Raw genomic sequence first — 14,519 nt, forward strand, 5'->3', positions numbered from 1 at the left:
TACCACCACTGCATTTAAAATAAATAAAAATACACTTGATTTAAAAAGCATAGAAAAAAACTGAACCTAGAAACAGAAAAACTGGAAACAAAGGATCTCTTTACATAGGCCACTTAGGAGGAAAAAATCCTCATGCACTCATTTCCTTGTTCTCCGACACATGGTCAATTACGTCACATGGATTTGCTTGGCTTTATTCTATCCAAGTATCCACCTAATAGAGGCAACTTTTGAAGCTCTGAGGCTGGGATCCTGTAGGAGAGGAAGAGGTGGGGGGCACAAGATGAGGGCTTCACTCTTCCTAGTGACAGTGGGGGCAGGGAAGGGGAGGGATGTGTCCTCTAATTTTACATTTATATTTAGAAAGGAGGGCCTGTAATCACACGTAACCTCAATAAATTCTTTTTCTTACATATTAATACAGCAAAAACCAACCAAAAAAAACTAGGCTACAACTAACATTCACTTTATTCGATTTTGTTCTCTCAACTCAGAAGGCAACAACCAACCACATAAAAAAAAGGGAGCACTTTAGTGTGAGTGTGTGTTTATATATACACACATAAAATTGGTCTGGGAATAGCTAAGGTGTTTGCTTACTGGAAAATTGACATCCCAAATAACTATGGATTCTATGTAGCTTCTACAGCAGTCATGTCTACGCTCATAGTCATTACAGGTTCATTTCAGGTACTATATTACCTTCATGACCACAAAACGAACCACTCAATATGAAACAGACGGGAATGTAAATAGATACAGACTGTCTTAGCTTTAGGTTGTATTAATGCTGAGATGTTGTCAGAGGTTATTTGAAAGAATCCCTTTCTCATGACAACTGTTTTAAAAAATGACACAGGAAAGTAAAAAGGCTGAAGGGGAAACATCTGATTAAGGGGGCATATTAAGTAAGGACATACAAGAAAGCTCCAGGAAGGAAGTTAGAGAATCTCCACAAATGAGGCTTTTAATAATACTTCAGTAATAGGACATTTTATTTTAAAGATTTTTATTGGGGAAGGGGAACAGGACTTTATTGGGGAACAGTGTGTACTTCCAGGCCTTTTCTCCAAGTCAAGTTGTTGTCCTTTCAATCTTAGTTGTGGAGGGTGCTGTTCAGCTTCAAGTTGTTGTCCTTTCAGTCTTAGTTGTGGAGGGCACAGCTCAGCTCCGTTGCCGTTTCTAGTTGCAGGGGGCACAGCCCACCATCCCTTGCAGGAGTCGAACCGGCAACCTTGTGGTTGAGAGGATGCATTCCAACCGAGCCATCCGGGAGCTCAGCGGCAGCTCAGCTCAAAGTGCCGTGTTCAATCTTAGTTGCAGGGGGTGGAGCCCACCATCCTTTGTGGGACTTGAGGAATTGAACTGACAACCTTGTGGTTGAGAGCCCACTGGCCCACGTGGGAATCGAACCGGCAGCCTTCGGAGTTAGGAGCATGGAGCTCTAACCACCTGAGCCACCGGCCGGCCCTAGGACATTTTACTTTGGTCTTTTCTTGATTGCAGTTGAATAGGTACCATTCTAAAGGAGAATTTTAAACATAATCATTTAATTTTACAATGTAAAAAAACTATCACAGTAAGTAAAGAGCTTAAAATACTGAATCTTAAAAATTAGAATAAGTAGCTAACTTGTCAAGTTTAAGAAAGTGCACGTTTGAATGGCTTGAGCTTAGAGCTGAGCTGCCGGTGGGTGGCCGGTTGACTCAGTGGTTAGAGCACAGTGCTTGTAACACCAAGGTCCCTGGTTCGATTCCCACATGGGCCAGTGAGCTGCTCCCTCCACAACTATATTGAAAATAAACAAACGACGACTTAACTTGGAGCTGAGCTGTGCCCCCCACAACTAGATTGAAAACAATGACTTGACAGGGAACTGATGGGCCCGGGGAAAAAAAAAACACTGTCCCCCAATAAAAAAATTATTAAAAAAAAAAAAGAGAGATGTTTGTATACTGGTGCTAGCTACTGTGTGTGTGTGTGTGTGTGTGTGTGTGTGTAAACGCAATACAATGTAGAAATGTCCAGTACTCCTTTGCATTGTTTTAAAAAGTAATCAATTCAACCTACATTTAAGAATTACACTTTTAATAATGGCATTGTGCAAATACAGAAATGACATATCTAAGATCAAATCATTTGAGAAAAAGTTATTCTCTATTACTTGAATAAGGGGAAGAAAAAACACAAGACAAGAATCCACAGTAATAAGTTATATTAAATGTTGAAATAAAAATTACTCTTTGTTTACATCTGGAATTGAGACGTCCAGTCCCCACTGTTTCTCCAGGGAACTAACAGGGAAGATCACCTAAAAACACAGAGCTTTTTTAAAGCTAGCGATACACAAACTTCACATTGGCATTTTTCTTCAGTTTTCACCTCAACTATTAGTACTTAATAGTTTAAAAATCAAACATAATTTGCTAAAAGTGAACAACTGCACACCTCATACTATGACCGTTTGGTAACTGGTCATGTTAATCTAAACCTAAATGTTGATTTGTCTTCAACTTATAAACAGTAAAAATAAAGCAAAAAGGTCTTTGCTAATTAACTTTTCCTTGAAGACTGTTTTAGCCCAATGTAAAATGAAGCAAAACAACACTATTATTTTTTTTTAAATTCTACATGAAGGGCAGCAACACTAACACTTTCTGAACTAGAGATTTTAAATATTTATAAGACCATTGGTTAATAAAATCTTGATGCTACCCAAGTAAAGAGTATGCCAGCAGATGCTTTCCTTATGGAAGTATTCATAAAAACAACAGGACAAAGCACAAATGGAAAACAGGGAAAATCATTACGTAAGACAAGATCAAGTTATCTGCAAGTGAAATGGAGGGCAACATTTTGGCCATTCACATATATATATATGTATATATATATGTATATATACACATATATATACATATATATATACACACGCACATACATACATATATATATATATGTATGTGTGTGTATATATATATATATATATATTTTACAAAATATCTGATAAGATTTAAAATTTTGCAGAATAACAATTTTTAATCTTTTGCATCCTCTGCCTCTGTCCTTCTGGTAAAACAGATAAATGTGTTCCAATGACTTTTTATATAAGATCTACAAATTCCCTGAAAAATTTTTTCAAAAACCTAAATTGATATAGTCAAGTTATATGCCCAATTTGAGAGTATGTTTCTCCCAAAGAGAATAACTTATATAGACATATACCATGACAGGTGGCATTACATTTTAAAATACTCCTAATTTTTTATAGTTGGACTAAATTTCTAAGTGAAGGTAGGGCTTGCAAAATCCTTGTTTCAATACAAGAGAAAGGCCTACTACAAAGTGCCAAAAAGTGTAACACTGAATCCTATGTCAAGCTTTTATTTGATACTGATGTTTTAAAATATATTTTAAAGTAATCACCACTTTGGGAAAACTCATTGAACTATAAAACAACCACAACATGTTGCTTTGATTTTAGTAGCATGTTTGGCTGACTTTCATATTTAAAAAATCTTCAGATTTGAGTTTATGGGTTTTAATACTATACGGAAATCCTTGTACAGTTTCTGAAGACCTATTTTCTCTGAGAACTTTTAGGTTATCATTAACGAACATACGCTACCCTTATAATATACTGTTGCCATAAATACTTGGATGGTGTGTCCAACCGTTCTAGGTCTCTAAAGTTCTAACTTGAAGCTTTGGTTGTAAGGGAAAACCAAGTTTGTAAGTGTTCAGTTCTCTGAGATTTTACAGGGTGTAAAACGCATTTTGCACTCTTATGTTAAAAGGCCAGCTCAGCCAGGTTCCTTCTGGATGAATGAATCAAGTTGGTTTTATTTGTAGTTTTATTCTGTAAACAGAAAGCTTTGGAAACTTTGGGATTTACTCATGGAAAAGCTGATCCTCACAAAATGATGCACTACCCAGAAGGAGTAGGTGTTCTCACCAGACTCTTCTAATGCTGTCAATCTAAGACCACAAACCACATACATCTACATTTAGTGACTATCTCAGTATGTTCTAATTCCAGTAAGATGCAGTGTCATTGGTGACATTATTCTGTAAGACTTACGCTCCTGCATGACTTGTGGCCACTGCTGCCAAAAAGGAAAAAAAGAGAGCTGTGTGTAGGAAAAAGGGAGGTGGGGGGACTAATGAAAATCTTTTAGACTTTTTTCCCTCTAAGTATAGGCATGCCCCCAACAAGCACAAACACCCAACTCCCAATGCTCATCACTAGGAATATTAAATTATCAAAATTAAAAATAATTTCCTCACCTAGCACAAGATACTATACAATATTACAAACACAGACACATGAAAAAAAATCAGGCAGTAAAAAATGTACAACAGCTTTGGTGTTATACAAAACAACTTCCAGAAATGACTGACAGTGAAGCACAAAGTTCATGTTTTCTTACCACAGACACTCCACTGCTGGCTTCTATTTGTCTCCTTTTCTGTTCTTGGTAAAGGCTCAACAGCCAAGACAGACAGAACATACAGTTTACTTAGTAAGAACTGCTAGGGACACGTGACACTGTGTCCCAGGACGTCGTTACAAGTGTCGCCTCTGCACTGTGGTTCTGCGGCACGTTTCCTGTCAAGATCACAGCAGGTCCAAAATAAAGTGACAACTAGATTTAATAAATTAATATACATTTGTTTAAAGATGTACAATGCACATTCTGTTTAATCCAAGGCTTGGGGGTATCCAGGAGCTCCTATTTACACATGTACAGACCTCAGGCAGCGGCGAGGTCAGAAGGTGCGGACGGGCAGCAGAGCTGAAAGGGCTGCTCTCCGAATGCTGAGAACACAAGTCAAATACATTTAACTTAAAAACAATGCTGGGAGATCACGGGGGGGAATCTCCAAAGAGAGAAGTCCACAAAAAAGGACACGGAGAGGCAAGGGGAAGGTCAGGTGGCTGAGACAGCACTTTATTCTTGGGACGACTGCGGAGGTGGCGTAGATGTGCCTTGTTTGCCCGATTTCCGTTCATAGTTCACAAGGCGCTGGCCCACGAGGTACCTGGGTTGTAAAAGCAGGTGGTTACTCTCTTATATGATCCTACATATGAAAACACTCTTCCTACGAGCCGCGGTGACACTTGTTTTAGAATGCGCATCAGATCACTTCACTTCTACTTAAAACCGTTCCATGGTTAGGCAGGCAGAAGGGGAGTCTAGAATGGACACCTGCCAAAGGTGCGAAAGCGGCACTTACAGCGAGGAAGGCGGGGGGGGAGGGGGAAGGTACGTGAGCAGCGAAGGTCACGAGGCCTCGGCTGTGTGCAGTGTCCGCAGGTCAGGGCTTCTCGTGAACTGAGACACTCAGAGGCCAGAGGAGGGCAAGGCAGAGCAAGCTTATGCCCGGGATTTACCGGCATGGACTGTATTTTATGAAACAGCCTAGTGGACAGATCTGAAGGAATGGTCTAGAAGTACATTATCAGAAAGCTGGGAAGACAGGACCTAGCCTACTCTTTTCAGTCGGACCTGAACAGCTCTAGTTCTAGAGAAAAGGGGAGAAATCAAAGGACAGATTTCAGTGAGGTCAAAGAGAGACCGCAGAGGAGTGAGTGTTCACGAGTGAGCAAGGTAGGGGTCACGGTCCAAGAACAGAATACGAAGGGCTCCGAACTCAGGGGATGTGATGACACAGTTAGGGCAAAGAACGCAGGACCGCAGGAACAGAGACAGAAGCCATTGTGGCTGAAATGACAAGACTGAAGGTCTGCCCCCAGGACACCAGGATCCCATGACAATGGCAGGAGTTGCAAAGGAAAAGCAGTGACGTGAAATGGGGGAATGGCCTGGAGCTTGACCCCGGGAGGGCAGTGGGTGACAAAGCCGATGGCAGTGAACTAGAGAAGATCGGGGCACAGGGGTGCCTCGGAAGGATGGATGCAGAGCAAGGAGCGCCCGGTAAGACCTGGCACACCGGGTCTAAGAGTGGGAGCGGGGGACCTGTGCACCAGGGTGGCCAGGGCCGGAGTTCTCCGAGACCCAGCTCACTCATCAATGAAAGGAGAACACGGCCTGTGCCCCATGACTGCTGTGAGAAACAGGAAGCATACAAACGCCTGGCACGTGTTGAGGGGCTCAGTGTGGTAACTTTTCCTTTTCACCAACTTTCATCTATCCCTTTTTTGTCAACACACATAAGCCTGACGAGCTATTTTAGCAGTTTGTGCCAAGTTCACCTTTTAAAACATTTCTCTAATCCTACTGCTTCTTCATCCATGCTCTCACTGTCTAACCCTTTTTGTCTCACTAATACTTTTCCTAAAGTTAAACATTCCTGACCCCCACTGTTTTCCAGCCAAGCAGTGTTTTTTTAAACGATGAGGATTTTGTACGTTTTAAATAATGACAACTGAGCAACATGTAACATAATATATACACATAATATATACCTGAAACACATAATCATAAAACATATCAAGATATGCCAAGAATGGGGTTAGCACTGTGGCAATGAAAATGCAATAAAAAGCAGAGAGAAAGGTGATTTAATTGACTTGCCCAGGACCAAAAAGTAACTCAGTGGCAGAAAAACGAGACTCTCTGTCACCCCAGCCCACCACGCAGGCACACACGCTCACCCAGCCCCTCCCACATGGACCAAATACTGCTGGAGGGCAGATGTGCAAAGGCAAACAAAATGGGCCCTCAACAGAGTCTGCAGTGCAATAGTTTCCTGCATGAAGGAGCACGTGGGGAAGGGTCAGAGAGTATATTGGGCTGCAGGACAAGAGCAGAAAGTGGTAAGAAATGAGATGGGTAGGAAAGGCTCACTGATGAAGCCTGGGAAGGACAGGTGACAGGTGTGAAGAAGAAAGCAGCAGAAAGCTCCCAAGGGCCTGTCTCGTTTGCCTTTCTGTCTGCAGGATCTACTCCTCTGCCAAAAAAAGGGAAGTGAGAAAACCTGACTTTCCTCACTGCAGTCCCTTCCCCCTCTTTCATGTTTGACAGAAATTTCCGACCACCTGAAAGTGTACTTGTATTTTCTACCGTCAGTAGTACATGCTCTGGAGAAGCCGTGAACACGCTAATAAATGTCATTCTTAAAAATATTACTCTTACGAGTCCTCAGAGTAAATAAGGTGGCCATATAATATCGTGCCCAAAGCGGGGAACTCGGCACTGAGTACGGGGCTGCTGTTAATAACGACGCGAAGGTAGCATGTATAAACTCTCCCCGGTAAACCAGCACCAATAAACGCACTTCCTCCCTCAGATACCAGTGAAGCCGGGCAGGACCCAGTCTTCCATACAGACATGGATGGTCAAATGGCCATGACCCCCAAAAGCTGTTATTCTGGCTGCCCTCACTCTCAGGTCAGGTCGGTGCCCACAGAGCAGAGGGCGCCAGCACTTGGCAGTACTTTGCAGTCTCTCTCAGCAGTGGTCAGAGGAACTTATTGGGCCCCGACTGCAGCCAGCGCTTAGCAGGTACTGCTAATCGCTAACAGGCTTCTTTTTCTCTCCAACTAGTTAGTGTACTGTCAGATCAATGTATTTGAAAACAGACTGAACACTACCTGGGATGGGCACTAGAAGATCCTCCTCCCAACCAGATTCTCCCAGTCTGCCCATTTCCACAAGTGACAACTCCACATTCCCAGTCGCTCGGCCCCACTGTGTCCCTAATAATATCCTGTGGCCAATCTGTTAGCAAATCGTATTAATTGTACTTCAAAATACATCCAGAATCTGAGCACTTTTCCATCCTGTGATTTATCACAGTAGACACAAAAATGAAGCAATGAGACATCATACCAAGAGTGGCTAGACGGATGGAAGTCTAGACTTACTTGTCGTTTTTAATATGCTCATAAAGACGCTTGAACTGGCGGACCTGGAAGGACAGGACGGCCATCAACACCACGACCATCAGCAGGAACGGGTAAATCCGCCGGTGGACCAGGTTTTGCATTTCCGCAGTCACACCTGTAAAACCACAGGAAACTCTAAGTGAGTATGGAATGGCAGTGGAATGAACGGATGTGCTTTCAGTAAAAAGAGGGGGCTGGCTGGTGGTGCGTAGCTGACACTCATGGCAGATGAAATGGAGTGAGGCAGTAAGTGAGGTCAAACGGGTGCCGGAGACAGAAAGAGGGGGAGCAGGTCATGCTTCAAATGCCACCAAAGAGAAACAATGACTCATCCTTTTGAAAGGTCATCATGGCAGGCTGCAGTGTGGAGAATGAATTAGTGGTCAGAGCAGGGAAACCAGAAAGGGGGCTGTTGACATTACGGTGCCAATGAGAGCCCAGGTAAGGGTGCCGGAGACGAGAGAATGGGTCCCAGAGGGACGATAGATCAGTGGGACGTGGAGACGATTTGCGTGTGGAGAGCAGAGAGCCTCAGGTGACATGGAGGACCCTCAAGCAACTTGTTGGATAACAACGCTGGTCACAGAGGAAATCCAGGGAAAGATTTGGGGGGGAAACGCAGTGCTTATACTTTTGAACATAAGCTGGGTTTAAGGTCCTGTGAGGGTTCCACAGTACAAAACTGATAATTCTAGCTGCCGAAGTGTCACAAATTTGGTTTTCCTTTTATGCTGAAGAACATTTTAAAAATTAATTATATTACTTTTGTTTAATTTTGTAAGTATGTGACCACAGCACTTATAGTCAGGAGAAGGAAATCTGTTCCTGCCTATTTGGGGGACAGAGTACAAGTCAATACGGTCTCACCTGCTTACAGATAAAAACTGTATCAAAGGGCTTTGGGATCCTCTGAATCTTGCCCTGAGGTCAAGTCTAAGAAAAATGGTATTCTGAGCTCATTGTTTGAGCTGGCTTTATATTCACAAATAAAGCACTTGGGGCCGGCCAGTCTATGATACTGGAAATGACAACAATGAGACAAAGCCAGTAAATGTGCTCTCTCAAGCCCCGCAGCCAGCATTACTCACCTAGTAAAGGAACGACGCCAGACGCTATGACATAAGGCACACACAGGGAAAGCAAGAGCACAGAGATCACAGGCGCTGCCAGTTTACGAATGATGTAGTGGAGATCAATGTTCCGGATGCCATTTGCGTAAACCTGAAACATACAGGAAAATATCAGAACAAGGATACGAGACATCCCTCCTGGTAAACACAGCACTCTGCGAATCCAAGCTGCAAGGAACCGAAGCTACCAGCCCCCAAGGATTCAAACTGGTTATTTTTCTCGACGTCAAGGCAAATTCTGGAACACAAACCTAAACATGGTACCCATGCGTTTCTAAAGAAATGCATTTACCTCCTTACACTTGGCAGCTAACTCTCCTAAGGGATGAAATAATAAGACATAATCTAGAACCATAATTACACTAGCCTTGCACTACACAATCTATGCAACACCAGTAGTGTTAGTTTAAGACCACATTAACTGGAAGTAACTTCGTAAGAGTGATCAGTGTTACTACTCAAGATTGCATTCATTTTATCTGAATATGGTAAGAAAACATTATAAACAGTAAACATGTTCCTGAAAACCTTGTATAAATCAAATTTTAACAACCCAAAAGGTATTTTATGTAAAAATTTAGTACAAAAGACTTCTACAGTGAATATTTTTTCAAATTCAAGAAATTCCATCAATTTATCCAGAAAGTTCTATAGATAGTACTGCAGAGGAAAGAATGGATGCAAGTGGGGAAACCTCGGGAATAACGGAAAATAGAAATGGCGTGGAAAGGGAGCTAAAACAGGAAGAGTGTCGTTCTTGTTTTCCTCCAGCACTTGAACCTCACCTGGCCCCCAGGCCCCCCTGGGACAACTCAGCCCACTCCCTGAGGAGCACCCAGAGCACTCGGGTAGGAATGCCAATGGGCTGAACCCCCGAGGCAGCTTCTGGTCCCAGAGAAGCCTGGTACCTACATGCATGTGTATTCACACAGCAAGGCATCCCAGTGACTCAACCATTTTATTTAAACTTACACACATGTCTGAGGCAAGAACGCATCAGAGAGCAAAATATTACAAAGATCAACAACGTCATAGCCTCCAACTGGGATTAAACCCTTTTCTCCACACTCCTTTGCGAGGGCAAAGGAGTCTTTCCTGCGGACTCTAGAGCGGAGTCTCCTATCATGGACGACGTGCTGCCTGCACCCCACAGCCACCTCACTCGGGCACACTTTCAGAATCAGCCCACACGGGACAAGCAGGCCAACACACAGCAATTCCCGGGCTCTCCAGGCCCACAAACCTCCAGGTACAGGAATTTTTTTGACCATTTTCTTGTGCTAAAAACTACTGTCTGTATTTCCTATCCATCAAAAGGAGGTGTGTCTTTCCTACTACACAACTGTCCCACCTTATTTACCTGGTGCTGACCTAAGGACAAAAAGACTGCCCACGAGAACATGCTGTAGGTAACTAAAACGTAAAGAACACGCCCTCGGTAACCAAAACTTCAACAAGTATCAAAATCTGTTATGTTGGCTATTTTGGATAGGTATCTTCCGAAAATGAATCATCGTATTTCCAAGCATTATCATCAGATATAGAAGCACAACCTATCTTTCTCAAGGCTGTCACCACAATGATCAAACTATCTGATGGTTTCTTAATACTATAACACTCTTAGGTTCTATATAGCTAGAATATTCCCAAACAGCTCTGCTTTCTTAATCTATTATTTTTTTCTGCCCGTTCTTTTATTTACTGCTTGAGCAGTAACTTTTTTCTCTACTGTAGGTTTAGAAACCTGAATAACAAGCATCCATCAAAAATAACAAGCTGCCCTGAAAAGAGGCACATACGCTAATTTTTGCCTTTACATTAGATAGGGTTCTAGGTAGTTTAAGCTACTGGTTAACCATCAGATAAGGGAAGTCTTAAGAGTGGTTGATAAAAACTCATGGTGATAAGAGAGCAAACTGCCTTCTCCTTAAAAAAAAAAGTTATATACGCTCATTAAAGAAAATACAGAAAACTCAGAAAAGCAGGAAAATGAGTCCCATCAGCTAAATGCCATCACTACTACTCCCCGTTTTTCTGAAAAGTGGCCTTGCTTACCTGCTCAATCACAGTTTTCAGCCACCACTGAGGACCCATCAATGTTATAGCTGCAATGATTTTGGCGTGCAGGACTCCAAGTGCCCAGTCCTGGGTAATAAAAGGCATTTAGCAGATTGTGTCATTAGCAATACACAACATAGAAGCTTAAAATTTTCTTAATTATTTCATTTCAAAACGTAAGTCCTGCAGGGTTAGCAACAGTTTTATAGAAGACTGAGGTATGCTGGAAAATCCAGGGGATGTTTTTCCTCAACAGCTCAAGTTCAATGTTTCTATCAAAAGTCATTCTTATATCTTATGGACATTAATGAAGATCTCAAGGAGCAAATAAATAAACCAGTGCCATGATTTTATTTCATCAAAACATATTAAGCTGTTTTATCGGTTTCAGCTGAGCTGACTGTCAAAGTACGACTGTGGAGTCATGTCTGGCCTGCAGAAACTGCCCCGAAGGCTCACAGAGAGCTCTTTCTGGCGTGCTGCACTCCGTCAGCCACGCCAGGCTCCTCACTGGGCAAGGCACCTGCCTCACTGTGGAGGCCCACCGGTCGCTGGGGTTCAAGCTCTTTCAAGTTCCCCTGCTTTCTAGTCTCGTCCCACAGGCAGGACATACCACACACACCACGGCTAGAATTCCAAACAGCCCAGTCTCCCATAGATCTGCAACCACTTGACGCAGGCAAGGCAGGTAGCTCGAAGTCAGGAATGGTGAAAAAGCAACCTGTTCTGCTTCCAAAGTTCAGGGTTTTATCCAAACATTAAGGACACATGCTGCAAGTATCAGTCTGCAACTTGTGTTTCACGCCTCTCAAACATGTCTGAGACAGATCTCTGTGAAAACATGCAGCTCTACTCCATCCTTTTAAACTGCTGCACTACATTCTAAAGAAAGCTCTCGCACATTTATTTAGTTACTCTCTCCTGATGGGCATCTGGGTTGCTGCTTATTTTTTTCACACTATAAAAATGACACAATAGCAGAAACAGCCTTGTTCTGACTCCTTGTGCACGTGTGTAAATGTTTCTTTACAGCAGATTCTGAAAAGTGAAACTGCAGGGTCACAATATATAAGCATTCTTAAAACTGGACCATTTCAGATAATTCTCCAAGGCAACAATGCTGGGTACTGTCAAGACCACCGAGAACACACGTATAACCGAATAAGCGGCACTTGCTACTCACTACAGTGAGCAGAACACACCCTACAAGGAATGTGGGGTGCTGAGAGTGCTACAAAGGGATTATAGGATTGAGGTTTGTGTGAAGTGACTGGGGGAGGATTTCAGGAAACAGGCTTTATTCTGTGCCAGATGCTATTAGAAAGCAGAGGAAATCTAAAACTGGGTTTTGTAATAAATCTTACAGAAGGGGTAGAGTGAGGCTGAAACTCTATTGGTTATGAAGCAGCAGTCAACCATGTTTGCTAGGACGGGGTATTTGGTCATTTTTGTGGTCTGGACAATACTCACGTTTGCCTGTGTTCAGACATGATTACAGGGCCGGGGGCTGGGGGGGTGGGGGGGAAGGGGTTGCCTTGATCCATCGTGGTCAGAGGGGCCCTGTGTAATGCTGATGTCCTGTGACACCGTTTATGCCAACAGGAGAACACAGAGGCCTAGGGGGCAGTGCCAGGCCAGCTCAGCTCTCTGAGTGCTGCACACACACTGCACTGGATGTGCAGTGACCACTGGGTTAAGGCACATCATCTGACCTCTCCCTGTAAAGCTGTTTGTTTCCCTTTGAGACTATCAAGTCATCTGTAAGGTGACACTTTGCCACCATGCAAATCTTCACTTCTGCATTGTGGTGGTGTCAAAGCATGCCAGCCAATACTTCTCCCATCGAGTGGTAGGGGGTCTACATCTCCTTCCCTGAATCTGGGCCCATCTCTGACTTCCTTGTACCCAGTAGAATACAGTGAAAAGTGAGGCTGTAGGACTTCTGAGATGACACCCTATGACTTTGTGGGATAACACGCTGTAATTATTGCAAAGTAGAAGATACTCCTTAAAGTATGAAAGCCAAAGGAGCAAGATATCGTACCCTAACTAAAAGGTGAAAAGATCAACACATGTTAGTTTGTATCTTTAAATATTGGTGAATCCTAAGTGAATAGTGAGTGACAATTTAATCTATAAGGTCTAAAAGACTTATATGACCTGCATATTTTGAAAGCTATAGATTAAAATGCATTATTTAATTGATTTTACAACAATTCCTGCAACAGAAAAAATTAGGGAGTCTTTCCAAACAGCTTAAAATCACTTTAAAAAATTAAGGACTTTTCTGATGCTAAATGTATAAAGACATATCATGACTAAAGACACGTACTTACCTGCCATGGGTAAAAAAGAGGAGTCTGATCCAAGGGGACCCTCAGGGGAGCAACAATAACCAGCTCAAACAGGAGCCCCAGGAGCAGTGGGACAACTCCCGCCAGCAGCACTGCAACTATCAAAGTCTTCATGATCTATTAGGAAACGAGAGGCCAGGTCATCAAAGAGAGTCTTTCTGACTTCTAGCCAAGCTCTTCATTCCATCAGAAAGTTTACTTTTCTTGTTTGACCTCTAACAGAATAAATATATTACTTAAAACAACTTACACACACTTTATGTTTCATGTTTAAATGAGATCTGAATATATAACTAAAAGCTCAAGCCATAATGAAAACATATTACCATGCATTACTGCTATAAAATTACAGAAATTTAATTTAATTACATATATTAACCAGGTGGCTGTGCTGTCTTTCACAATCTCATTCTCAGTACTAGGTTTCTGTTTGTCTACAAAAAGCAACTCATTGCCCCAGGCCCCTGATCCAATGGTGACCCATCCACAGGCTGGCTTATGACCCTTGAGGTGGACTGGTATAGGAGAAGGGCTCTGCATAGCCCTAATTAAGGTAATTGATCAAGCTGATCAAATTGGCTCCTGGTAGAATAGTGTGATCCAACAGAACTTGCTATGATAATAGGAACGTCCTATATCTGTATTGTCCAATATGGTGGCCATTGGCCACATGGCTACTGTATTAGGCAGTGCGGCTCTAGAATTTGGACAGAGGCATCAGATGAACATAAAGCATACACAAAGTGAAAAGAAAAGATGTATGAAAGAACCACTATGAAATCCTGACAAAGGAATCAGTCTTTCAAGTGGCCTCAATGTCTGATGACCTCCCCTTTTCCCAAGGTAGCCTCAGCGAGTACATTTGTTTCAACAACAAGAAACGAACATGGTGTGCATGAAGACACATTTCTTGCTCCTTTACATGGCAATTTGATGATACGGAAGAACAGCAATATAAAAAAAATTAGCTGCTTTATGTATTTTAAATATAGTTGTCTCATCTTATGGATTAAATAGCAATTAATTATATGAAAAACACTGACTCGATCGTGAAGTCAAGATTTTACATATGCAAACAGATCAGAAAATGAAATTTTAGAAAAAATATCATTAAAGGAAATTTCTACT

At 42.3% G+C, this 14,519-nt stretch overlaps 1 protein-coding gene across 1 annotated transcript in view; it reads right to left on the reverse strand.

Annotated features, from left to right (window-relative positions):
• Positions 1–4,632: 4,632 nt before the first annotated feature.
• The window catches only part of MARCHF6 (membrane associated ring-CH-type finger 6), a 61,091-nt gene continuing 51,204 nt past the window's right edge, over positions 4,633–14,519 (reverse strand). Inside the window, exons 22-26 of the mRNA XM_074329077.1 lie at positions 13,374–13,508; positions 11,035–11,124; positions 8,938–9,070; positions 7,829–7,964; positions 4,633–5,040 (exon numbers count right to left, since the gene is read on the reverse strand). Coding sequence (XP_074185178.1) covers positions 4,950–5,040; positions 7,829–7,964; positions 8,938–9,070; positions 11,035–11,124; positions 13,374–13,508 — 585 coding nt within the window. The 3' untranslated portion in view covers positions 4,633–4,949. The remainder of the gene's footprint in view (positions 5,041–7,828; positions 7,965–8,937; positions 9,071–11,034; positions 11,125–13,373; positions 13,509–14,519) is intronic.

The sequence above is a fragment of the Rhinolophus sinicus genome, linkage group LG03 (assembly GCF_036562045.2).
Source record: "Rhinolophus sinicus isolate RSC01 linkage group LG03, ASM3656204v1, whole genome shotgun sequence".
Classification (NCBI taxonomy): domain Eukaryota; kingdom Metazoa; phylum Chordata; class Mammalia; order Chiroptera; family Rhinolophidae; genus Rhinolophus; species Rhinolophus sinicus.